The sequence below is a fragment of the Pyrus communis genome, chromosome 15 (assembly GCF_041283825.1).
Source record: "Pyrus communis isolate YQ-2024b chromosome 15, ASM4128382v1, whole genome shotgun sequence".
Classification (NCBI taxonomy): Eukaryota; Viridiplantae; Streptophyta; class Magnoliopsida; order Rosales; family Rosaceae; genus Pyrus; species Pyrus communis.
The window spans coordinates 7,483,235-7,509,153 of record NC_142579.1 but is presented as its reverse complement, the minus strand read 5'-3'; the positions used below and the strand labels follow the sequence as shown (position 1 = coordinate 7,509,153).

General features: G+C 36.3%; 1 protein-coding gene across 1 annotated transcript; it reads right to left on the bottom strand.

Annotated features, from left to right (window-relative positions):
- Positions 1-569: 569 nt before the first annotated feature.
- LOC137708847 (FCS-Like Zinc finger 6-like) lies at positions 570-2,126 on the bottom strand. The gene is made up of 2 exons (XM_068448006.2): positions 1,592-2,126; positions 570-1,005 (listed from the first exon to the last, which is right to left on the bottom strand). The coding sequence occupies exons 1-2, from the start codon at positions 1,945-1,947 to the stop codon at positions 876-878; spliced, it is 486 nt and encodes a 161-aa protein (XP_068304107.2). The 5' UTR covers positions 1,948-2,126; the 3' UTR covers positions 570-875.
- Between the last annotated feature and the right edge of the window lie 23,793 nt (positions 2,127-25,919).

The window sequence follows — 25,919 nt, the reverse complement described above, 5'->3', positions numbered from 1 at the left end:
TCTTTTAAATTAAATGCAGAATGATTTTTTATCCTCCACATAGCATTATTTTGTCGGCTCTATGTTAATAGATTTGAACATAGGGACTAAATTGACATGTAGGTCAATTTTAGGAATAAAATTAATCGATTTTCAAATTGAGTAACTAAAATGACGAGTTAAGTTCATTTAAAGGATTATTTGTGATAAAAACTTTTTCTTTGTTTATTGAGCGAATTAATTGAAAATTTGAGGGAGCAGAACAATGTGCTTTATCCTCTTTATCTAAGTTTGAATTCTATTTCTTGTAGTTTAGTTAAATTTAATGTAATTATCACTCCTTTACAAATAAAAGTTAAAAAACTGAAAAAGAACTAGAAAAGCGAGGGGGTACTTAACAAAAGTAACAATATAAAGAGAATCTATTGGAATCCAATACCATTCTACTCGTGATCAAGAAAGAAAATTACCATCCAACTCAGCCTTCAACCGGCCCATATATGCATCGATTCTCTCACTAATTGGCTTTGGCACCACTCACATATATTCACATATAACATAATATATACGCTACGAAAGTGAAAACCCAGTAAATAAAAAAGGAGATATATAATATAAGGAAGATTAAATTAACCCTGTAAATTTTCAGTTTTCTTCCGGTACCACCTAAATGAAAACAAGAGGGAGCAAACCATGAAGATGAAGCACACACTTGAAGTTAATTTTCTTGAGTAATCCACATATATTAATCGACTCCAGAGCTTCAAAATCTTTCCCTATTTTTCATGCAACGTACCTAATCAAACCCAACCCCTCCCCATACTTATATATTCATATGAACAAATATTCATATGAGCAAAGCTCGCAAAGATGGTTCTGTGTTCGAGTCGACAACCCTACAAGGCAGACACGGTTTCACCTTTGGCGGAGACTTGGTGTCCGGCGGTGGAAGAACACTTGTCTTTCCTCTCATCAAGGTTTATCTGTTGCTGCCGGCACTCTAGACTGCAGAAAGCTGTGTCACCTCTGGAAAATCAAATTATAGGCAAAAAGAATTAGTGAATTAATTGAAAATAGATTCGTGTCATGCATAAAAAAATATATGTATATAGTGACATATAATTAATAGGGTTTCCTAATTTTGGCATATTTACTGCATATCCCGGAAAATCAAGAAAAATAAACAGTCTGGGAAGTATTAGTACTAAAAATGGTAATAAAAAAAAATAAAAAAAATAGAAGTAAGAAATGTTCATGAAAAATAATTAATTTGACAGAAAAGTGAAAACAAATTCATGTCAACCATGCACGAACCTTGTCTGGCATACAGTTGACATAACCCTAAATTTGTCCAAAAAAATATTTTAGAGGATTTTCATAATTAATTAAAGCATTATCTAAAATATTTTCTTTCTAAGAGCAAAGAGGAAAAACTGTTAGGTACAAAAAAAGTTTCTCATAAAACCAGTCACATGACTATCATGCTAGAAATTGAACAAGAAATATTACTAGACCAATCACGGTAAATTTAAAGAAATAATACCGCAAACAAAATATGTAGAAATATCAGTTGAACAATAATTAGTAAAATTCTATTGAAGAAGAAGAATACCTGTACATGTAAATATCGCGGCCGGGAATAAGGCGGCGTTTGCAGAGACCACAAGCCTTCAAGAAGTGGGCAGTTTCTCCAAAATCAGCAGAATTTCTTTTCTGGTTTCTTGGCGATGCTGATGATGGTGAGGGCAACTTCATCATGAGCCGTTGATCCAACCCATCAAGCCCACCACCACGACCACCTCCACCACTACCACCACCGCCCCATAAGGCAAGAGGCTGATAAGGGTTGTTGGGATCGGACGGTTGAGAGTGAGGTGCCTCAGTACTGATGGTGTTCGGATCAAAGGTGATTTCTGACATGCTTGTGGTCCTCTTCATCGGAGGCCTTGGTCTCTTCCCCAACGACATTTTTCTCTTCTCTGCTGAGATTTCTAGCAACGCAAAAAGACTACAACTACAATTCTCTCTAAAATCTAGAGAGAGAGAGAGAGAGAGAAGCAAGACGGAGAGACAGAGAGGAGTCGGGGGAAGTGAAGGTGGGGAAGATAAAGAAGAGCCAGAAACTGAGGAGTGAATCTGGACCGTTGTTATTGCAATGCTTAAGAGAGATAGAGGGTTGTGGAGTCTAGTGACCTGTGGCCAGTGACTTGTGAGGGAGTTGTTGTTTGCATAAATGGAAAATCCACGCCAGCACTTTAATTATTTTATTTAGAAAATTAATGAAAATGGTTTAAAAATTTTGAGTTTTAATGATAAAGATAAAATAAAGGGTAAAATGAATAGTATCAGGATTGACTTTTTAGTGTAAAAATGTGATTTTTCGTTAAAGTGAACAATACCGTGACTTTTCATTAAAACTCTCTGTTTTATTTTATATTTTTTTGGTAAATTTGTATTTCATTTGTTTATTTTTAATGCAAATTGATCTTCGGAATTGCTTTTTTTTTTTTTTTTTTTTTTTTAATTTTTAGAACTTTTATTTTACCTTCTACTTGACGTCACTTACGAAGAGTTTTAGAGACTGTTTAAAATTGCAGCAATAGTACAATATATTTTGGCAATTTGGTGTTTGGATATTAACTAGTGCAACATATTTTGGCTAAAGAACTTTCTTTAACGAGAGATGCAAAATATCTTAGAATGTGTATTTTATTTTATTGTAAGCAGGCGGAAGTCCTTTAACTGAAAGTTAAGAGAAAGTAAGCCACTCACCTTGATCATAATATATAAATAAAAATATAAATGTAAGCTTCGCCCATTAAAAGTATTCACTTTTGAAAGGTAGGCTTCGCCTATTAAAAATAGAGAGAAATTTAATTACGTCTCTCTCGTTGTAGAACTCATTCTTACATCTCCCTACCTGAGATATAAATGATATGTCAATGTAATTTTCGATATTCTAATGTATTGGAGGATCATGATAATCTTCGAGAAGAATGGTAAATAGTAAAATAGATTGATGGTATATGCACATCATTAGGACTTGCATGTGTAACACACTATAGTATAATTTAGTTAAGATTTTTTCCTTCACAATTTAAATAATCATATACATGCTAAAATCAGTGTGTGACTTGACCTATTGATCGGGCCTTGCAGATATATGCATTTATCTATCTGTCGATGAGGGATTTTCTACCTAATTTAAAATTTTATAATTAAAGAGTCACTTAGTACTACGGTCTAGTGGTATTATTCTTCACTTGTAAGTGAGAGATCTTAAGTTCGATTCTCGCCAAAAGAAGATTCATAGCAAATTATTATGGCTAGCCCATCGTCAAGCTTATCTATTCCCCCATCCCTTAGTGTAGATAATGTCTTAGGTATTCAAAAAACTTATAATTAAAGAAAGCAAAAATTATGAAGTCATATTTAACATCAAGTTTAGTGTAAGGTTAATTATATTCAATGAATACAAAGACATATATGACTTTTAAATTTTAACTCATGCTGAGAGATCAAGAATCATATTTATTCCCGAATTCCAATTCACAACTAAGGTTTGAAAAGTAGGGGAGAAAATAAGAGACAGAATTTGGGGAGGGTGGGGTGGATGGAAGATATAGAAGATATTGGAGGGAGATGAAAGAGTAAGAAAGGGGTGAGGGATGAAGAGAGAAAATGGGGACGTTGTTTTGCATCTTCATTCGTTTTTCATTTTAAGTTTTTTAATTTTTTTTCCTTTTTTTAATTACAAAAAATATATAAGAGGATTAATTTTTAATAGGATTCTTAAAGTCTTTTAGCGTAAGGTTAAATTTAGTATTAAAATTTTCATTAAAATTGGGTGGAGAAATAAAATTACAAGATGGGCATATATTAGCACTCAATGAGAAAGGAAAATAAGGATGAAACCTAATTTATCCTTTTTATAACTTGATGATCTGTTGATTTTGCTCCAAGTGCAAACACATACAGTATACCTCTATTACAAAAATATAAAAAGTAAAAACTTACCACATCACCTCTATTATGATGTCATTTTCCGAGCTTGCACGCTCAGTTAAACTATTTACGCGGGTTGAGGGCGGTGGTGGCTGGCTTTGCTCCTGGCCTGCCGACTTGCTCTGTAAAAACAATATAAATATTCAAGTAGCTCCATATAAAATACAGTTAATGCTTCCCTTCTTTTAATACAGGTGCCTGCTCATATCGTGGTATTCAAGTAAATACACGCACCACTCTTGAAGGAGGCTCCAATAAAATGCAACTCTGGTTAAATTTAAGGAAATTTGGGGTAAGAAAAGCCAAAGTTGTGCCGATTCTTAACTAGAGATGGGTTAAAATGCATGGTCCCGATCACCACTTTGATTTCAACGAAGGGCGGAAGGCTGTTTAGATGATCAACTTCTTTATTTTCACCATCAACGTATATTTACGTATAGTACTACTGTACTGATTTATATGTTAACACCTTATTTTTATTCTTTAATAGAAGAAATTATCTTTGAAAGTGCCCAGAGTAGGTTGTCGTTCCAAACAATATGTTTTCTTCCTAAGAAATTATATTTGCACCATAGCATGTGATTCTCTTCTTTCTTTCTGTTCCGAAATTTTTCTTAACATATTTGATGTTTATCTGATCAATGGATAACTAACACAAAATAACATGTAATAAGTTATATTTGATGTTTATATGTGCAAATTAAGCAGCTAGTTGGAAATTATACCACTCTAGCTGTTGAATCGTTCGCGGTAAAGGAAGGATTACCGTTTGAGTATTAGGATACGGTGTTTCATAATATTTCATTGTTGAAACGTATCTCACATTGGACACCTCATCGAATAATATATATTCTCATGTATTGAATAGTTTTACTATCAATTGTATTGTTGTATTTTGTATAAAACCCCACACCTATTGAATTGTATAAGTGATTAAGTTGGGGAGAATACTGATGTTAACCACTAGAAAATCTACGAAGATTGATATGGTGTCAAAATGAACCGATCTCTAGTCCCGATTGAACCTGAATTGGAACAACGAATTGAAAACCACAAAATCCTATAAGTTGGCACACCCGAAACCTAAATAAAAAACTGGTAACCAATGTTGACTACACATGTGGCCCATTAAAGAGTGGTCCCATTTGAGGTAGCATGTTGAAGCATGTCCCACATCAAAAACTCATGATATTAAGTCCACCTTTATATTAAATGGTTCAACTCTGCTTACCACAAAAATATGTTTCACTCTCAATTGCAATCAATGTCTTGTATAAAATCTCACCTATTGGATTGTACAAGTGGTTATATTGGGGAATCAATGTAGATTAATAGAGATAACTGGACTATCTTTGGAACTATGATAATATTGTCCTTTTGACAAATGCACAAGTGACGGCGAACTATATTACTTCATGTGGGAAATTTTCTAATACAACAGATTATATTTAGAGCAGTTCCGATGGAAATTAAAAATTTGATACGTAAAAACTACATTTATATTCCATTTATATTTCTTGGAGATGTAAATATGGTTTTCCCTCCAATGAAGCAGATGCAAATTTAAATATGTAAACATGGATGTAAGTTTACATACATATATATATTTACATCTTCTCGTCAAGATTGTATTGTACATTCCTTCAAATTTGATTAAAGACAAGATGACGTTTTACTGCAGTGATGGAAAGTAATCATACTTACGCATCCTGGTGTGGGTTCGATCTCCACAAAGTCCCTTTTTCCCCCTAACAACTGACTATCTAACATACTAGCACTATCGCTCTACTAAAGAAAATCTCATTGAAGAACTTTCCGACCAACAAGAGATGCATACATGTTGCACATCCTCCATAAAGGACATAATGGAGCTGTCCAGGCTATTCTCAAGCTTCTTATGTGAATGGCGGCAATCCTAGTAGCTCATGAACTTGCATATTTCACTATCAAGGACAACAATTTTAATGCTTAGGTCGAGGATGAACCTCCTTGGCTAACTCCATTCTTAGTACCAGAATTAGAGGAGGGAAAATTTCTTTTGTTTGTGATTGTAATACAGTGAGTGTGGATGCTCCCTTTCCTTGCCGAATTATGCCGGGTCATCTTTTTTTTCAGAGGCCTTTTGTGGCAAAATTTTAGTGCGGCGGTTGTCACTCCACCCTTGTAACCATCCTCGAATGGTTGAATGAAATCCAAACTTATGATTAAAAAAAACATCGTGTATACGTCTTCACAAAGGGTTGCATTTTCTTTTCTTGAGGGCACGAATCATTGTATCATATCGATGCTGCATCTTTGAGATTTAGGACCAAAAGAGTGTACAATTTTGTATATGGTCTAGGATTAGGACCCAACTTGTTTGTTTAGCTAGTTGCTTCAACCCCTATGCGCATGTGACTATGCATGAACTATACATGATACAAAATGACACAAAATACCTCTTACGTACGTATTATTTTCGTCAGGCACTTGTCATAGTTAAGTCACTCGACAAAAAATCAAAGTTAACTTTGCATTCCTTTTGGGACTTATGATGATTTCTGCCAGTACTTGATTACAATTAATTAGAAGAGTAAAGATATCGAACGTATATAACATTGCATCTTTATATGGGAATTGATCAATATATTCTTTTGATGTGGAGAATATGTTGTTGACACAATATTATATATGCATTTGGTTCTGTTTGTTATTTGTTATAGATCAAGATCATCCTCAGAGCTAATTGTTCTGAGGTAGGAATAAATTATTAAGAGGAACATATGCGAAATTAAAAGATTTTATATGGTCACTTTTTATGGAATTACAATCTTTATGATTACTTTTTAATTAGATATTGTTCCATTCTAGCTCCGTCTATATTAATGTCCAAGGTTTTGCTTAACCTAGCCATATGCTCACTTCAAATTTTGACCCCAATACCCACTTCAATTTTAACCTTGTTCTTTGAAAGATTTATCTTGTGCTTGGTATTACATGGTTTCACTCAGCATGAACTCCGAATCATTCTCTTGAAACCCATCCTTTTCATCATAAACGATCCCCTTGCCCCTAAATGACCTGACCAAATAGGGAAAGCCCAATTCATTGGGCCTTGCGATACAATTAAATGGAAAGCCCCAAGGACGACATATTCTAGGAGTCTAAACTATGTGATTGGACAAATCCTCTTCTATTTGTTTCGGGTCGAGGACTCATTCCCCTTCTTCAAACTTCGATTCATATTGTTTATGGAGAAATCTCTAATCAACAATAGAACAAGATCTATTTTGTATCATATCTAAGGGATTCCTTGGTTTGGGCCGAAGAAGCAATGTCACTTGACCATTATCCAACTGATTGCAATCTTTTTCTGTCCATGAGGATCACACCTGAGCGCATTCTGCTTCTAATAAGCCATGAACTAGATCATAATCATTCTTAACAAGTCCATAAGAAGTGATCCCATTTTTTTCATCGAGTTGGGGTAGAAACCAAAGGTCTTGAGCGACCGATCTGGTAGAACAACTCAAAAGATAAAGAAGTATCGTTAATTTCTTCATGCTCATTCCAAGTTCGAAGTACCATTTGTACAAATAAGAATCCCATTCGTTACATGATTTCTTCTTCATATAGATAGATATAGTATCTATGGAGCAATTACTTAAAAGTACATTTTGTGCAAAAACCCTTCCTATCTGATAGAAAGGATCCCGTGATTATGAACTGATCTTACTTGGGAAAATCCCAAGTTTGTCTATGAAGATCAGATCTAATTATATTAGAGTCTATAATTGATTTCTTTTGTTTAATACTAATCGACAGGGTCTCATTGGTAAGTGCTACAAGATCTCGTACATTGGAACCTATGGTTATGGACCCGAATCCATTAGTATGAAACATTTTATTTTCCAAGTGAAATCCCCTAATATATGAAAGAGTGAAAAAGTGTTTTTATTGTTATGGAATAAGAAGCCTTCGTATCTTAATGCATGTATTTAATTTATTCGGAACTATTGGAGCGGGATCCATTCTTTGGGGAATATAAGTCAAAGCAATAACAAGAATATTTCTAGTGGAACATCTTTTACAATCCCTGGAGAGATAGTTCACTAATAGACTGAGGGATAAGTAATTTGACTCATTCACATCCGGATCATGAATGTTTGGAATCAATATTATGCAAGGAGACATTTCTTTTGCTAATTCGAAATGAAGGGTGATATAAAATTAGTCTATTTCCGACATCATATCAATAGTTAGTGCATTCATCATAGTTAGAAGTGCTAACTCTGTATCAAAGTCACGGTCGTCACTATCATCAATAAGCGCTAACTCTGTACCAAAGTTACGATCGTCACTATCATCAATATCGTCATTATCATCAACAAGAAAACTCTTAGGCTTGTTAGCCAAGAACTTGTTCAGAAATACTGTAATGAAAGGAACATAGGAGTTTCTCACTAGGTATTTAACCAAATAGGATCATCCAGTTCTTATAGAACCTATGACTAAAATACCCCTAGAAAGGGCTAAGCGAAGCGAATAAGGTTTTCCATGAAATGAGAAATGAAAATTATTAGCCCAACAGGAGGTTTGTGAATAAGTAATTGTCTGATAATGAGCAAGGATTATCCGTCTTTCTGCTAAACAGGATGTACTGAACTCATAATTCATTAGATACTTTTTATGAATGTCAACTAAGTATCGTAAGTAAATTACTCCTGATTGTTTAATCATTTGATAACTAGAATCATTCTTTGATAAATGATCATTACGAGTCAGACTTAATAGAATTTGATCAAGCTTTTTTTCTTCCGTTAAGGTGGAGAACTAAATCAAGAATTCTCTTTCTTTATCATTAATCAAATCACTGTTGGAGACCCAAGATTCTATTTTATCATCAATCCAATCACCGCTCACATTTTTTCTTTTTCCTATCAATTAATGGATCTTTTTACTTGTATGACCTAAATGTCTCGTATTTCTTGAAAAAACGATTCAATTAATGGGATTTGTTGTGATACTTATGAAATCGATGATATCGAAGAGATTGATATTCAAATATTTCTTCTTAGAACGTATTGATTTGACCTTATAAGTGGGACCACCACCCCATAGTATGTTGCCGCCAGAAGCCCGTATTTCTTCTAAAGAATCTCCTAATTGTTCCTGAGCAACTAGAAAGAGATTCTTTAACTAGAAAGAATTCAGTTCAGAAATAGGATACCTATCTAGAAGTTTTCGCAACTCAATCATGTATGATGGAATCATCAAAGATTTGACCCTTTCGAACTCTGTCTGTAACTCACTATAGGCTCGAGAAACAAAGAGAATATGTGTACAAACGGGATATCCAACAACAACAAGAAGGAAAATGATTGAATAGAGGAATGCCCGAACAATTGGTGATCTTAAATGTGTCAATATTAATGGTGACTCATTATTTCGATGAATCATTTCTTTGGATAGAAGAAGATTATGTGAACACTTTACTCGAAATATCATTTATCAAATTCCATTGTGGAAGACACAAGTTTTTCTGAAGAATTCGTCATGATATATCTAATCCATGCATAATATCATGAAAAATGGATACAAATATTTTGCTGCTAGTTAATATCGGCAATAGGTTTGATAAAGCATAGAAAAATATCAAATTTAGATATTTGTATCATGTCGAAGTAAGGAACAATGGCATATATGTTTAGAATATATTCCATTTTGAGAGAGTTGAAAAAGCACTATCTCTTTGAAAGGTTCTATACATCCGCCCCTTGTCAAGGCATTTCTTTAGACAAAGACGCCGCTTTTTTTTTCGGATGATAAATATTTCTCACTCAGTTAGAAGTGTTCCAAACATGTCTACGATCGAGTAAATAGCTCTATAAACAAATGGATCGGATCAAATTAGAAAATGTAAAGGTTTGTACAAGTTATCCCCTTCGTCACCATTTTGTGGAAAATCGTTAGATATGAATATGTTAGACACTGTAACTCAATTGGTGAAATAGTATTTTTCACCAAAAAAAACTTTTTTTTTTCCGCCGCACAAAGAAAATATTTTGTTGCAAATGAACAAGATATTGAGGAATTATCCATATGTAAAATCATAATTATTGATACGGGCATTTGCCACATAAAAAGGGAATCCTTTGTTATAATAGAAGCATAAATGATGTGGATTATTCAAGAATCGAAGTCGATTTGCTTTACAAAAAGAAGATATCAATGAACTTCTATGAAATGGTTTCACGGGAATCAACCAATTGTCTTGATCGTGGGATATCATTGAGAAATAGGAATCCATGTTATCAAAAGATTTCTTGGGATTACTTCTAGTATGGAATGAGTCAATCATCCACTTTCATATCTTATTGAACAAATATGGTTATATTGTTCCTCCATTGATCAAGAATATTAATTTTTGGGAAGCATCATGATCATCCAATAAGAAGGGTTTTAATTTTTTCAAATGAACGATTTGAAGACCTATTGATTCTAACAATTGATTGTAGAGTTGACCATTCAGACCTTTCAATTCATAGATGTGGATCTTGGACCTATGAATGGGGATATTCCCAAAACTCACAAAGAAAAAAGGAAGTGAGATAGACAAAAAGAGGAGAAACTTGGACAAAAAAAGAAGTAACTTGGACAAAAAGAAAGGAAGTGACTCAGACAAATCTTTTTTGTCGATAACCTCAGACCAATCAAAATTAATATCAATCGAATATTGATTAATATGTAATCGATCGAACACTACTTGAAAATGAAAACGGCTCTTCTGCTCAGAAATGAAATGTTCCAAATGTTCCTGTAAATTCTTGCTCTTATTGGACCATTTGTATGTATATGCTTTAGGATCCTGATTCATGGATCTCTCGGTTTGAGAAATAAAAATAAGAGGATCGAACTATTTCTTCTGACTCTTTTTCAAATTTGATAAATGTTGGTTAATCGTATATTTCATTTTAGTTCTATAATTCAGAGTATCATTTCCTATTTGATCCTTTTGAATTCCATATTCGAAGTTGCGATCGGATTTATTCATTAAAAAGAATCAATTCAATACATTTCTTATGTACCCATAGGTGCTATATTGGATTTAAATCAGATTTTGGATCAATCTATATTGATTGACTACCTCCATTATGTTGTTGGTAGCAAATACCACTATTTTTTATTTTGGATCTTCCAAATCATTCCTGCTGGAGGTCCAGACACATTTTTATTTTATTTTATCATTTGATAAAAAGATTCATTCTCTTCATAAAAAATAGGAGGTAGAACCAATAAAGATTTCTTTTTTGATTCATCCTTGGAGTTGAATACCTCACTCAAGAATTGTTTTTTTATCTGATCCAATAGAAAAGACAAATCCTTTATGATACACCAGATCCGGCTCGGTTATTAATTGAGTGAATAAATCTGTTATTTCTTGAAATCTCACTTCTGATTCAAAATCATGGTGTAACGTGTATCCCCCATGTTTCGGTCATGGAATTGATGAAATAAATCAAAAAATGGATTTTTGTTCAAAAGTGAAATCTTATTGGAATTTTCCATATCCAGGCGATGATTAGTTCGACTTATATGAGGGTTACATTCTCATAATTTACACGAAACTGTTGTAGGCATAATTTACTGAACAATTATGGAGGCCAGAAAGAAAGAGAGGGTGCAATATAAAGAGAGAATGAGAGAGATGTGTAAGTGTGGGTGTGTTATTCCACCCCATTATGCCTTTATTTATAGTAGTAGGGAAGGTTAATTCCTTACCCTTTAGGATTACAACATTTAATAGGTAATCCACTCCTAATAGGAATATAAGAGATATTCCAAGATATACTAGGATTTACACAATCACATTCGTAATCTAATAGGACTGCAACACTCCCCATTGAGTGTGTAAATACTCAAGTAAATGGTGCATTGGGTCTTTAGCGATGAACTAAGTAAAGTTGATGAAGTTGTCAGCACAATGAGCGAATGCAAGTCTCAGATCAACGGAAGAATGCATAAAAATGTAAAACTCACAAAACCTTTGCTATGGTAAAACCCAAGGTGGGAGAAAAACCCATAGACTAAGGAGAAAAGTGAGAAGTTGCATTAAGTCAAAACTACATGTCTTTTGGATGCAAGTAGAAGAGCTATCAAGGGTATGATCAGCCCAGGATAGGTGCCTCGTTAAAACCTAGTTAGGTAGCAAAAACCCAGTGGGAAAAATGCTCCTAATCGTAGGGAAAAAAGTACATTAAGATCAAGTGAGTATACTTCTGGATACTTTCCCTGAGTTTGACATAACTTCCAAATGAGAATTACAAGCATTGCATATGATAGTTAGGCATACCAATTCCTTGGACAAGCTTCTGGAACGTTGACTTCGGCAGTGACGTCGTGTAGAGGTCGACAAGGTTGTCTGGGATTGACTTGCATGACTTCAATCTCCTGATTCTTTGCTGATGTAGATGTAGATGCAATATGTCTTGGTGGTGACTTCGTTGATGTATCATGGCTTGGTCGGGTTGATACATGCGGCATAGTCTTCATGGATCGTCGTTGGGACTTAACGATGGATGAAAATAGCAAGTATTTTGAATATGTGCAACAAGAACTCCTAACCATGTCTCACTTGTGGCATAGTGAAGTGAGGTGAGTCTTGGAACAATTCGAAGATTTCGCAACTAAGGTCATATCGTGGACCTCCAAGGTATTACGATATCCCTAAGTAAAGACATAACCATTCAGGGATTTTGCCTTATGCGAGTTTGGTAAGTAACCTGCGTCAGCATAACAAACAAGGCAAACATCATTTCGAGGAACCGGGAGGGGGGGGGTTGGATCTGCTCAAGATGCATTAGGATTTTCCCACGTAGTACCTTTAGGGTATGTCTTTCATAGCAATTCAATGGTTGTGTGTAGGCACGGTGCTGCATCTTTACCAAGATTAACAGCGAAGGAGATGTCCTATCTAAATACAATAAGCTAAGTACAACGAAGCGCAAAGTTGAACTTAGATATGAAATTTTAGATTTCATAACCTTTTCAAGGGTCTCATTTTCATATAACATATGGACGATCAAAGGTATACTCAAAAGTGACACATTTAGGGTGTAGTTTGACTGGTAAGCCAAAATACCGTCAGAACAATGCTTCAACTTCAGTTCAAGGCATAAACAAGTTTTCCTAAGATCATTCATCTCAAATTCCATCTTCAGGTGCGAGGTAGTTTTCCTAAGCTTTTCCGGAGTCTTAGTGAGATTCGTGTCAACGACATAAGTTGTAACTCTAGCAATTTGGAATAAGACTTCATAGTTTAACACACAAGGGCATAATTCATATGCCTAACTGATCAAATAATCACTTAGACGGGTATACCATATCCGTCGGATTGTAAGTGAACGCCTCAAACAAGTTAAGAGGGTGTTCCGTGGTTTTGGAACTATTTGAACTAGTCTATGTAATTCTTCGGGAACTTACATGTAAATCTCCGTATCTATATCCCCATGGAGAAAACACTAACCACATTTCATAATGCTGCTGTTAATCACAGGACGTTTGAGAGAAACCTTGCGCCGTAAAGAGTGTATCATATCGCGCTTATTTCATTTATCTCATAACGCTTCCTTTTCCACTTGTAACATAATAGGGTTACCTTGGGCATTGTAGGAACGACAGGTCCAAACATACTTTGGTAAGGAATTTAATCTGGATTGTTATTTTTGGTTGTCCAATCAGTTCTACGTTGTCACTTAATCAACGACACACGGTTCGATATCGTCGCTTTTCATTTATGTTGGTAGATACCATATAAGTGAAAACATCATCGATGATAATCTCATTTAAATTCCATTCAGCTCATCCAAACTAGTATACTGGACTAAGAACTTTAAGTCTCGGGAGAAATCCGAATTAATCTTATGAGATGGAAATGATTTGAGACAACGATCGAGTTTAGATTCATTGTTGTGCCGTGTCTTCCTCTTCCAGGGAAGTGAATCTTACGAACTAAGTGATCTATCATGCTCCAGGCCAAGACAAATTGATTGGTTATCCGCGAGTGTACCGAACCGTCCAACATGGGTGTCCAAACCGTCCAATAGGGGCGGCACACCCGTCAGGGATGTTGACTCGACGTCCATTAAGTATGTCTATCCTTGGAAGCATGTTTACAGCTGGTATATGATCTTGTCACTTTAGCTAGATCAGAGGAATGCGTCTAGAGCAACATTCTGAAAGCTAGAATTAATCACACTTACTTATCATACATGTGCGGTTACGGGGATCGAGATGAGACATAGTGGGCAAATTCCACATAAATTCGCGCCGTTCTCCATGAATGTTGACATTCCTATCTCCTCCTAACGGCAGGAAGACTATCTCATTAACATGACAACCCACAAATGAGCAGTAAAGAGATCGCGTGCAAGGGCTCTAAGAGAGCTAGTGTGAAGGAAAATCATGATCGACAAAAGATAAACATCCTTCCTTGAGGACCCATGGTGGTACGTTGCGGCGGTGCAACTTAGCACATGGAATGCACACCTAAATGCGTAAATACGAAAATTGTCAGGTTTGTACCCAGTAACCAACTGTAATGTCATATAGCTTGGGTGGAAATGGGCCTCAAAGCGGACCAACATAACTGCGTACAAGGATTGCATAGCTCTAACCAGAAACCAAAAACCAAAAACTTGGTACGTTTACCAAAATTTAGGCAATCATTTAAATTGCGCTTTATGATCACTAGGTGAGGCTATTTGGGGTGAATCATGGGAATTCGATGTTCAATTATAAACCCAAAGCGACATGCAATACTTTATCAAAAACCGTCGATATAAACTCTCCGGCATTATCCAGTCTTCAGGACTTTATGGGATAAGCAGGGTGGTGAACCCTGAATCGGCCAAGAGGTTTAGCAGTAATGTGTGTGGACAAACATGTGACCAGTTTGTCGATTCATCAACCAAAACCATAAGAATTTATATGGTCTGCATTTTGGTTGGATTAATCCACATATATTCCCTTGAATCCACTGTGAAAAGAGAATCGTGCAGTATCTTTGCGAGGAATGATATAGAAAATCAATTTCCCTAATAAGCATGCTTGGCAAAGTGTGCTTGTAGGCACAATATCCTTACTTCAGATAAGGAGATGCATTGTAGCATTATTGTTCGACCTAAGTGTCCTCAAAGGTCGTGCCAAAGTAGGTAAACTGCTCAATCACCAGGCTTCAAGCCGGCCACATGTGGTGTATTCCCAATTGGGAGACAACGCATTGGCCCCAAATCAAATCTTCAGGCTCATTTTTGGAGGTGGTGCAAAGATATTTCACTTTATTTTCTTCAGTGGTTTCATTTATGATCATTGTCTTCTCGAATATCCTTAAAAACTCAACGTCAAGGAAAATTTAAGGTCCCTTAAATGGTGATTCAATACCATTCATACAACGAGGAGCGTGTCACTGCTCTTAATCAAGTTGGATAGACCTGAAGTCGTTGTTAGAGATGTGATTTAGGTGTAAAGTTAGTGTGTGTAGTGCGCATTCATCCAGACAACTAACTTCCCCACATTCCTACCTAATCACGTGTTTAATTGAATTGGGTCACATGTATTAAGAAACATGATTCAATTAACTCATATTCGAGGACAATATCAATAAGGTTATCCATAAGTAAATCATACACCAAACTTGAATCCAAGAACATAGAAAAATATTCACAAAGTAAATGGTTTACTAAAGGGATTCGGCCAACAAGGCCATCCATGTCAAAATTCTGCTTTTCCAACGATGTTTGGTGAAGCAAAATTAGTCTCACATATTGACTACGAGAATGGTATTCCTCAACAACATTGGTAGGGGCACGAACATGTGCATAACCAATGATCTATTCCACTTAGACGAAAATAGATTCTTCAGGGTTTAGGTTTAGGAATATTATCCCTTATTCTTGAAGTTTTAGGTCTTAGGTACCAAGGATCATGCTTTGGGCATGATGACATACCTTGGCAGACCTTGATTCTACCCTTTGTTGTAAAAACAAACTCGAAATTGGATCGTGAGAGAGACAGACCCAAACTTCGGTTCGGTAGGCTCCAGCCGAAGCTAGATTTATACCTTTCTCTCACGTTTGTGGTAGTGATCAGATTCGAGAATTTGGTAAACTTCTGCTTTCTACACTGCTGCTTCAGGGGCGAATTAGAAACATAGAAGGACAAGAAAAGTATTCTCCAGTCAAAATTCGATCGGATTTATAAACTTCAGAATTGTACTCATTCATGGACGTAATCATGGTGTGCTTCAGGCAATGTCTTTCATGATTAGATAGTCTGTAGGAGTGAGCCAAATACAAATGGAATCCTCGATCAGGAGGTATTTCCATTTGTAATGCTTTGAGCATAAGTCTTCGAATGAAGATCATGGCGAAGGCTTATTCAGCTCTTCCAGCCATTGTTAGCTTCAATGGTGTCTCAGCTACTTTAATAGTCAAGTGGAGATTCATGTCTTGTACCCCACATAAAGTGGTTTCTATTAGAAACATCCAAATAAGGGAAATCAAACTTATGACGGTTCGACAATCCACTAAATTTGGAGGGAACAAGATTGTGATTCATGCTATGGGAAGAAATCATCCATAAGCATCAAAGTTAAAACATTGGAGTTCTAAGACATGGTTTTCATGAAAAACATCGGGTTTTCATGGGTGTATTGTTTTATGAAATCTTCGTGTTTCAAAGGCAGTAAATTTGAAACTACATGTTCAATTTAGTTTATGAAAGTTTAGTTCACAAAGGAGAGGTTCTTGTAAGAACACAGAATGCAATATACAACTAAGTGTAGTGGATTTGAGTTTCTTCAGGAACTAAAGTGTGAGCGCTTCAGGACTACGAAAGTATGTCAACGGTTCAAAGTATAAAAATAAATTATTGAATCGTTAATGTCCAAAAGTGATCTTCAGGTCAATAATTTTGGATTCATTATCAGATTAATGGATTGTATGTCACTTTTAATTAATTCAATAGATCGGACCCTACAAGGTCGATTGTAAAAGCAAGAATAATTATAATATTCGTGTTAAAATTATTTAAAATGCCAAAAATTAGCATTAGATTCCAAAAGCCATAACCCAATAACATTGGGCTTGGGTGCCGTGAATAGGGCACCAAAAATATAAGCTGAAAAGAAGAAAAAAAACAAGCCAAAAATTGGCTTTGGGCCAAGAAAATGAGGCAGCCCAGCATTGGATTACTGGCTGTTGCTTTAGGTAAGCTCGTGTAGCCTCAAGCTGTGGGCTGGGCTCAGGCAGGTTGCAAAAGCAGCCCAATTGGGCATGCAAGCTACAGGCTTGCAACAAAGATGGGCCGGGATGTAGGACAAGGTCCAGCAGCCTATTGCTGCTGGCAGATTTGGGCCGAGAGCATGGGATAGGTCCAAAAGGGAAATGCTGCACGTTTCCTTTATGGAGTTGGACCCTAGTCAAACCAACCAGGCCGAAGGCCTAGTGTGTCCATATGCTCCGCAGCAAAGCCCAGATGACTGTTGCCAAGGTCCATATGTCAAAGTGACGTCATTTTGAGAAGTGTCTCCACACGGTTGGGCTTCGGGCCAGCATAGTGGTCCTCACGGCCATGGTGCCGCATGATGTCCAATTTCCCTTCTTTTTTTGTTCTTTTCGAAATTTCTAGGGTTTTAGAAACCCTAATATACTTCTAATTTATTAATATACTTTGACTCACAAATTCCACATAGCGATTTAATTGAGTAATGCATGAACCAAATATATATATTGACAAATATATGAACATATACAATATATATATATATATATATATATATATATATATATATATTGGAAGGAAAATATAAACATAGGGGGGGGTTTATGCATCATGGGAAATGTTTTCATGCTTCAAGGTCGTTTCAAATATCTTACTTTATTTTAAGTGTACCTAATAGGCTGAAAACAATAAAAGCCTTTGAATTTGTAGAAGATCCTCCTTGAAAAGCCAGAATTGCATCTCCAATGCGTTGTATCGCGTTCAACACATAAACATTAAATTGAATCAATAGCATGTCGATCAATTCAAAATAATAAATTAATCATAAAAAGAATAATTAAAACGTAATACTCTATTGATTGAAGATCAAACTCTCTTTAGCGTAGCGTCAAAAGCGTGCTGATAACGTGTTGTAGGCATAATTTACTGAACAATTATGGAGGCCAGAAAGAGAGAGAGGGTGTGGCATAGAGAGAGAAGGAGAGAGATGTGTGAATGTGGGTGTGTTATTCCACCCCATTGTGCCTTTATTTATAGTAATAGGGAATGTTAATTCCTTACCCTTTAGGATTACAACATTTAATAGGTAATCTACTCCTAATAGGAATATAAGAGATATTCCAAGATATACTAGGATTTACACAATCACATTCCTAATCTAATAGGACTGCAACAGAAACAAGTTTAGTATTTGTTCTAGTTTATGATATGATATTACGTGCAAGTTTCTCTATCTCATAACATTAGATTATTGAATTGAAATACCACGTTACGATTATTTGTCCGTTGCTACTGCTAGACCTCTTCTATAAAATTGCAAGTATTTGTGTGGGTTGAATGCATATTCTCAAATATTATGGCTTTACTATTTTTACCAAGTACATAGTACTCACATGTTTGGCTTGATGAACCCGATGTAGAATTGGTTTCACGTGTAAGGAGGCATGCTGACAATATTACACATCGAAACTTGAGAATATAAAGCAGAATATATAGTCAATAGTTCTACTACTAATTAATTTCATCAAGTCCCCAACATCATCAGCGTTGTTAGACCACTTTTATTATGAAATTTTGACAATTTACCGGCAAAGAATTCACCTAATTTTGAGTAAACTTGTTATATTTCTGTGAAAATACTTCTTGGGATTATAGACAACCAGAAAAATGGAAAAGTGTTAGATCCTTTATCTCTTAAAAGTTTGAAAACCAACTTGTGAAAAATAGCTTATAGATTACCAAATCCTTGTGAAGGTTGGCTATATGAGGGAAATTGAAAGGCAGTGCAGCCAAAAGAGGTAACTATCACTTCATGGTGGGTGAAAGTTATCGAGCTCTCTCCGTCTAGATTTTCAATGGCTGTTAATATCAGAGCGCCGGATGCGTCCCAATTTGACCAATATTGATAATCATTGCTAGATATAGCTATCACTATGAACCTATATATACATGTAGGCCTCCTGAATGGGACCGATTATACCAGTGGTCCTTCCAAGACTTTGGAGCCTAGGCATGTGAACAGCTCACATAAAGTTGAGACGTCCATATGCTATTAGTTTTCTTCTCCATAATTGACCTAAAAACTTGATTAAGCAAAGAGATTTCTTAGCACCTACGTACAAATATCTTCAAGTGGACATTTACAATTTGTTTCTGTTACAATATCTTGTAAATAAGAGTAGAGCTCCCACCATCACAACCAAAATATCCTCCCTAAGATAACAATAGTAGGGGACCGACATCTCCAAAACTGTATCTCTATTATTCAAGTACTTACGCACAGATAACTATCGGTCGTACATATATGGAATGATCGCCAACATTCAAAGGAAAGATGACGGAGTATGAGTTTTCATTCTTACCTAAAGTTTATTTGTTCAGATTAATAAACTTTGAAACAGGATTAAATTCAAAGTTTATTTGTTCAGATTAACAAAAGATGTCATTCAATCCCACCAACATATTGGGCATGAGACTTTTTGATTGCTTGTTACTGTCACTTGCTAGGGCAATGCGTATACCACTTGAGTTTGTTGCTTAAATCCCATTAGTGGGGTTAAAGTTTTGTTCCAAACAACGTACACATCATTGGAAGCACTTAAAAGTACTTCATCATGCGTCATCTGTGATTATCAGCAGTGCTGCCTCTTATTTTTAACTTAGAGACCATTTACGATGCACCAGCACCTACTTACTTTCTCAGGTAAGATTTCATTCATTAATTTTAATTCTTTTATTAATTTGCACTCATGGATTATCGGTAAAAGTCAATGTACACTCATTTTTTTATTACTTTGAATCCAAGAAAATAAGAGAACTTAATGTGGTTAAATTTGGTAAATGCTCACTTGATCTATCCAAACCAACTCCAACTTGGATAGATTTTTGTGTAGCCGATCCATTAGGGTCGGCCCTGAGGGCAGCCGGGTAAGGCGATTACCTAGGGTCCCCGATTTTTTGAGATCCTAAAGTTTTTTATTATATATATTTGTCTTATAAATACTATGAAAGTAAGATAGATGGTATGGAAAGCATGACGTTGTAATGGTAAAGGCGTAGTGATTGTTCATTGTCCCTACTATGGCCCAGAAGACTCCCAACAAAGATATTCAAATGCAATTAGGAAACCAAATCTAATAAGAGTTTTATATTTTTATTTTTGGCCTTTCAAATGTAATATTCAAATAATGTTTGTTTATTTTCTTTTTAAACTAATTTTTATTGTTATTTGATGTAGAAATATATTTTTTCATGTATTTAGCAAATTTTTTTTCTACATATTAATGTATAAATTGTTAGGGGTCAGTGCACTCTAAGACCCTAATTAGAAGGCTCACCTAGAGCCACCAAATTTTCAGGGCCTGCCATGCGAACCATTACCATTTTCCTACAAAAATTATGCAGTAACCATTACATGTACAAACTGGATTCTACATGTGTCTGTAAGTGTTTAACATAATGTGTACTCATACAGTACTCTTACAAAAGAAGAACGTACTATGTTGTATTGTTAATTACATAGAATATTTGTTGTGGGTACTTTCTTTCTCCATGACTTTGGCTTGTACGGTTATAGGGCTAGCCCTGAAGGGTGCAAGGTGTGCGATCACATAGGACCCCAATTTTATAGGGTCCTGGAATGTTAATAAGCTTTGTAATGTACTACACATAAAAAATAAAAAATAAATAAAAAATATAAAAAAAAAGTAAAAAAAAAAAAAGAAAAAAAGAAGGCATCTGTAATTCACAAGAAGCCTTGTTAACTTTGATTTTATGGGGTCCTGGATGATTCTCCCATTTGATTATGCACGGGTTTGACTCCCTATGTCCTCATATTTATTAATTTTGATTTTTGTTTTTTTTTTTTTTTTTTTTCCTGCTATGCTAGGTTTCTTTCATATTGGGCATATGCGAGGTAATCATTTTGGGCCTTTTTGAGCTATACTATTGTTTTCTTCTTTTTAAATATTTGTAGTTTAATTTCTTTATAATAAATTAGAGATATCATGATAAATTAAGGATGATGCTATTCGGACATTTTTTTTTTTTTTTTTTTAACTTTTCACACACCCTTTGTTAATTTTTATCATTTGATCATCTTCAATTCATCAATCCAAAGACCTAAAATTACGAGAGTGTGTTGAAGGTGAAAAACAGTATGTGAAGAGCAGCACCCTAAATTAAAATTATTTTGGTCACCATTTAAAGGTCATTTAATTTTCTTTCTATTTTGAGACCATTTTGTCATCCATATATCAACAGAAATTATAGTGCAATTTGCTCATGCCCCTAAAGTAGGGGTGAGCAGGCCCCCCCCCCACCCAAAAAAAGATTACGTTAGATTAATTTGATTTAAGAGACGAATCTCGAAATTGTAATTAATCTAACAGTTCATCATAAGGATGCTACTATTATCATAACCAGTGATTTGTTTGATAGATAAATTTTTCTTGAGATATGTAGACATTGAAATTTCGGTGAAATAAATGTTCACCAACAACATTAAATTTCAACATGTTAGAGCTTACGTGTCATGCACCATGTGTCTCATAAATCGTACACAGGGCATGTGACTTAGAAAAATCAAACGAGTCATCAAGAGTAGCACTTGTCAACATTTGACAGAAAAGAATTATTGTAGACATGAAAATTTCATTGCATGCAAATAATGCATCACAAAGCTCCACGTGGCATATGACTCATCACAAATGGACAAGTCATCAATGACATGTGGCACAAATCAAGCGAAGGAAACTCAAAAGCATTCCTAAAATGCGACAAAGGGGAAGAAATCTCCTTAAAATCGGCAAGGGGCCCAAATTGCTCCCAAAACCAAAAAGAAAGCTAAAGCATCGTCACAAAACAAGCAAGAATTGAAGATTGCTCACAAAATAGGCAAGAAAGCCCTATAATTCGACCAAGCAAGGGAAAGTGACTGAAATTAAGACACAAAATATGCCTAAATTCTCCCATAGATGAATCAAGACACAAATCAAAGCCAAATTCATCCAAAGGCATAGCTTTGGAAGTCTATAAAGACAAGGTCCCCAGACACAAATAGGGGTTGACAATTTCTACGTTGAAGAGCCGAAATTCTCATAAAAGGAGAACCTCTACCAAATCTTTGAAGACTAATACGCTGCCAAAGCTCTCTTCAAAGAACGTACAACCAAAGCCAAAGCTTTCTTTCGACCAAAGCTGAAGCATTCCCTTGAAGAATCAACAAGCACTTGTGCCGATTCCTTCATGACTTTGTTAGAAGCTTAAAACTTGTAACGACATTCGATTCAAGATCAAGTCCCTAAGACCCTTGAATCAACAAAATCCCACATCAACATCACCTTTGCCACAGGTCATACACAAACCTAGAGGTGAAGACTATCCACACATTGTTTCAAGCTCAAAACTTGAAGCAATCATTCAACCATTCATCTGAGATCAAGTCATCGTGACCCTTAGATCAACAACCTACACATCTACATCAAATTTGAAGACTGAATCAGAGGAAAATTGTAAACAGAGATTGTAACCCTGCAAATTCATCAATACAAATCTACTTTGTACACATGTTCTCATTTAATTCGTTACAGAATTTTCGTGTTTACAAATTTGGCATGCCCAGTAGGACCTTTTTGTTTCTCATATTTGTCTTCAAATCCATAAGAAACACACATAGTATCAAGAAAGAATCAAGCTGTTCCCGCAACCAACTTGAAGAACAAGAACATCCTTGCCGAAAGTGGTGGCACTTTGGGCATCACCACCCGAAGCAAGGCAATAGCTCTCTCTACCATGCCTTCGACCCCTACATCAACTCTGCCGAAAGAGCAAGAGCATCCAAGGCACGAGCCCACGATCATCCTGGCCTCGTTAAGGGCACCAAGGGAAGAAAGTCTGAAAAGGTACTATGAGTCGTTGACTTCCAACACCGACTCAAGCAGCAGCTCATATCCCGTAACCATGCAAGTCATGACTACTGGTGCAACTTCAATCGAAGAGCAACTGGCACAAATAAGCGAAGCAATCTCAAGGCTAACAAGGACCGTGGAGGAAAAAAACTTGCAAATTGCTACACTCATTAACCGTCTGGAGGCGTAGCACAACGAGAAAGCTAACTCGAAGGTAGATCCATCAAAGGATGAAACTGACAAAAAAAATAAAAAACAAAAGCCTCTAATAAATAAAGCTGAGGAAAAGCTAGAGGTGGACCGAGCTACGACGCTCATGGAATCTTGCTCTATCCAACAGCTACAAGAGATGATCACGAGCATAATCAAGGCGCAGTACAAAGGGAGCTCACATAACTTCGTGCTGTACTTAAAGCCATACTCTAAGAAAATTGACGCCTTAAGGATGCCAAGGGGTTATCAACCGCCAAAGTTCATGCAGTTTGATGGAAAGAGCAATCCCAAACAACATATTGCCCATTTCATCGAAACTTGCAACAACGCTAGGACGGATGGAGATTACCTTGTCAAATAGTTCGTATGCTCACTAAAAGGTAACATCTTCGACTGGTATACCGACCTCGAGCCCGAGTCCATTAACAGCTGGGATCAGCTTGAAAGGAAATTCCTCAACCGCTTTTACAACACCCGCTGCACCGTAAACATGCTAAAGCTGACAAGTACGAAGCAATGGAAAGAAAAACCTATCATGGACTACATCAATAAATGGCATTCATTAAGTCTGGATTGCAAAGATCGACTTTTTGAAACCTCCGCCATTGAGATATGTGTTCAAGGCATGTATTGGGGGTTACATTACATCCAAGGCATAAAGCCGAGAACATTTGAAGAATTGGCAACTCGATCCCATGACATAGAGTTGAGTATTGCCAATCACGGGAAGAAAAAGTCGATCACCGACTTCAAAATGGATAAGGTAGAACAAAAAGAAGGAAATAAATAGAGGTGAGCCTTCTCGCACCCAAGATAGGTACAAAAACACCTTGAGGGAACTAGAGCTAAAGACGTACCCTTTTCCGGACTCTAACGTGGTTGCAATGCTAGATGACTTGCTGGAAAAGAAGATGATCGAGCAACCTAAATGTAAGCGCCCTGAAGAGATGAATCGCGTTAATGATCCTAGGTACTGTAAATACCATCATATCATAAGCCATCTCATCAGTAAGTGCTTCATCCTTAAGGAACTCATCATGAAGCTAGCATAACAAAGGTAAATCGAGCTTGACCTTAAAGACATGGCCACAACACATACTACTACGATTGTGTTTGGATCATTCGATCTCGTGCATCTCCAAGTAACGCCTAACCACTCTCGTCCATGCTTAAGCTACATGACACATTCCATACAACCATCACTAGGGGCAAGCGACCAAAATGCGCCTACCGATGGTGAAGAAGGATGGACATTGGTGACCTACCAAAGGACAACGAAGCCAAGACTACAAGCCACAAAGCCAAAAGTAGATCAAGGGAGAAAGCACTGTTGCTGCAATAATAGGAAGCCCAAAATAAGCGTAAGAGCTACTAAGCCAATGTATGATGGGGAACCTATGGAGCAAGAGCCACGCATTCTCATCTCCTTGCAAGAGTACTTCCCGAAAGATTTCTTCCAATAGTGCACTACCGTTGCTTGTCACATGGTTGAAATAGAGATGGAAGAGCCCTTAAAAGGCAAAGTTATCGTTGTCAAGGAAGAGAAGACCCTCACTCCCAAAGAAGGCCTGCCAACATACTTTAGCATCAAGGAAGCACTACGATTGCCCAAGGAGATGCGAAAAGCACTAGTAGCGGTCTTGGCGAGTCCCGATAACCATGAAGTGCAAGAAAGCAATGATGAAGACTTGAAGCTTCGACCACAAGAATATGTCGCATGATGTGCCACCCATGACGCAATCAACTTCACTGACGAAGACTTGATGCTGGGATCAAAGCCTCACAACCGTTCTCTCTACATCTCTAGGTACATAAAAGAGAACAAAATCAACCGCATGCTTATGGATGGTGGATTGGCCATAAACATCTTGCCAAAGTCAACAATGACCACAATCGGCATCAAGGTGGAAGAGTTATCCCGAAGCCGCCTCCTAATCCAAGGTTTTAACTAATGAAGACAAGGAACGATAGGCATGATCCGAGTAGAGATGATCATTGGTGAACTCAAATCAAGCATACTATTCCACATGATTGATATAAGAACTTTCTACAGCTTGCTCTTAGGAAGGCCTTAAATCCACGAGAATGGAGTAGTGTCGTCCACCCTTCATCAATGCTTAAAGTTCTATCGAGAATGAGTAAAGGTGATCCAAGGCGAAACCAAGCCATTCACTGAAGCCGAATCACAGTTCATGGATGCCAAGTTCTACAGGGATGAAGACATTGTAAACACAAAAATTCTGTAACAAATGAAACGAGAACATGTGTACAAAGTAGATTTATATTGATGAATTTGCAAGGTTACAATCTCGGTTTATAATTTTTCTCTGATTCAGTCTTCAAATTTGATGTAAGTGCGTAGGTTGTTGATCCAAGGGTCGCGATGACTTGATCTCGGACGAACAATTAAACAATTGTTTCAAGTGTTGAGCTTGAAACGATGCTTAGATGGTTTTCACCTCAAAGATGAGGCAAAGGTAGAGTTGATGTAAGATTTTGTTGATTCAAAGGTCTTGACGACTTGATCTTGAATCGAACGTCGTTACAAGTTTT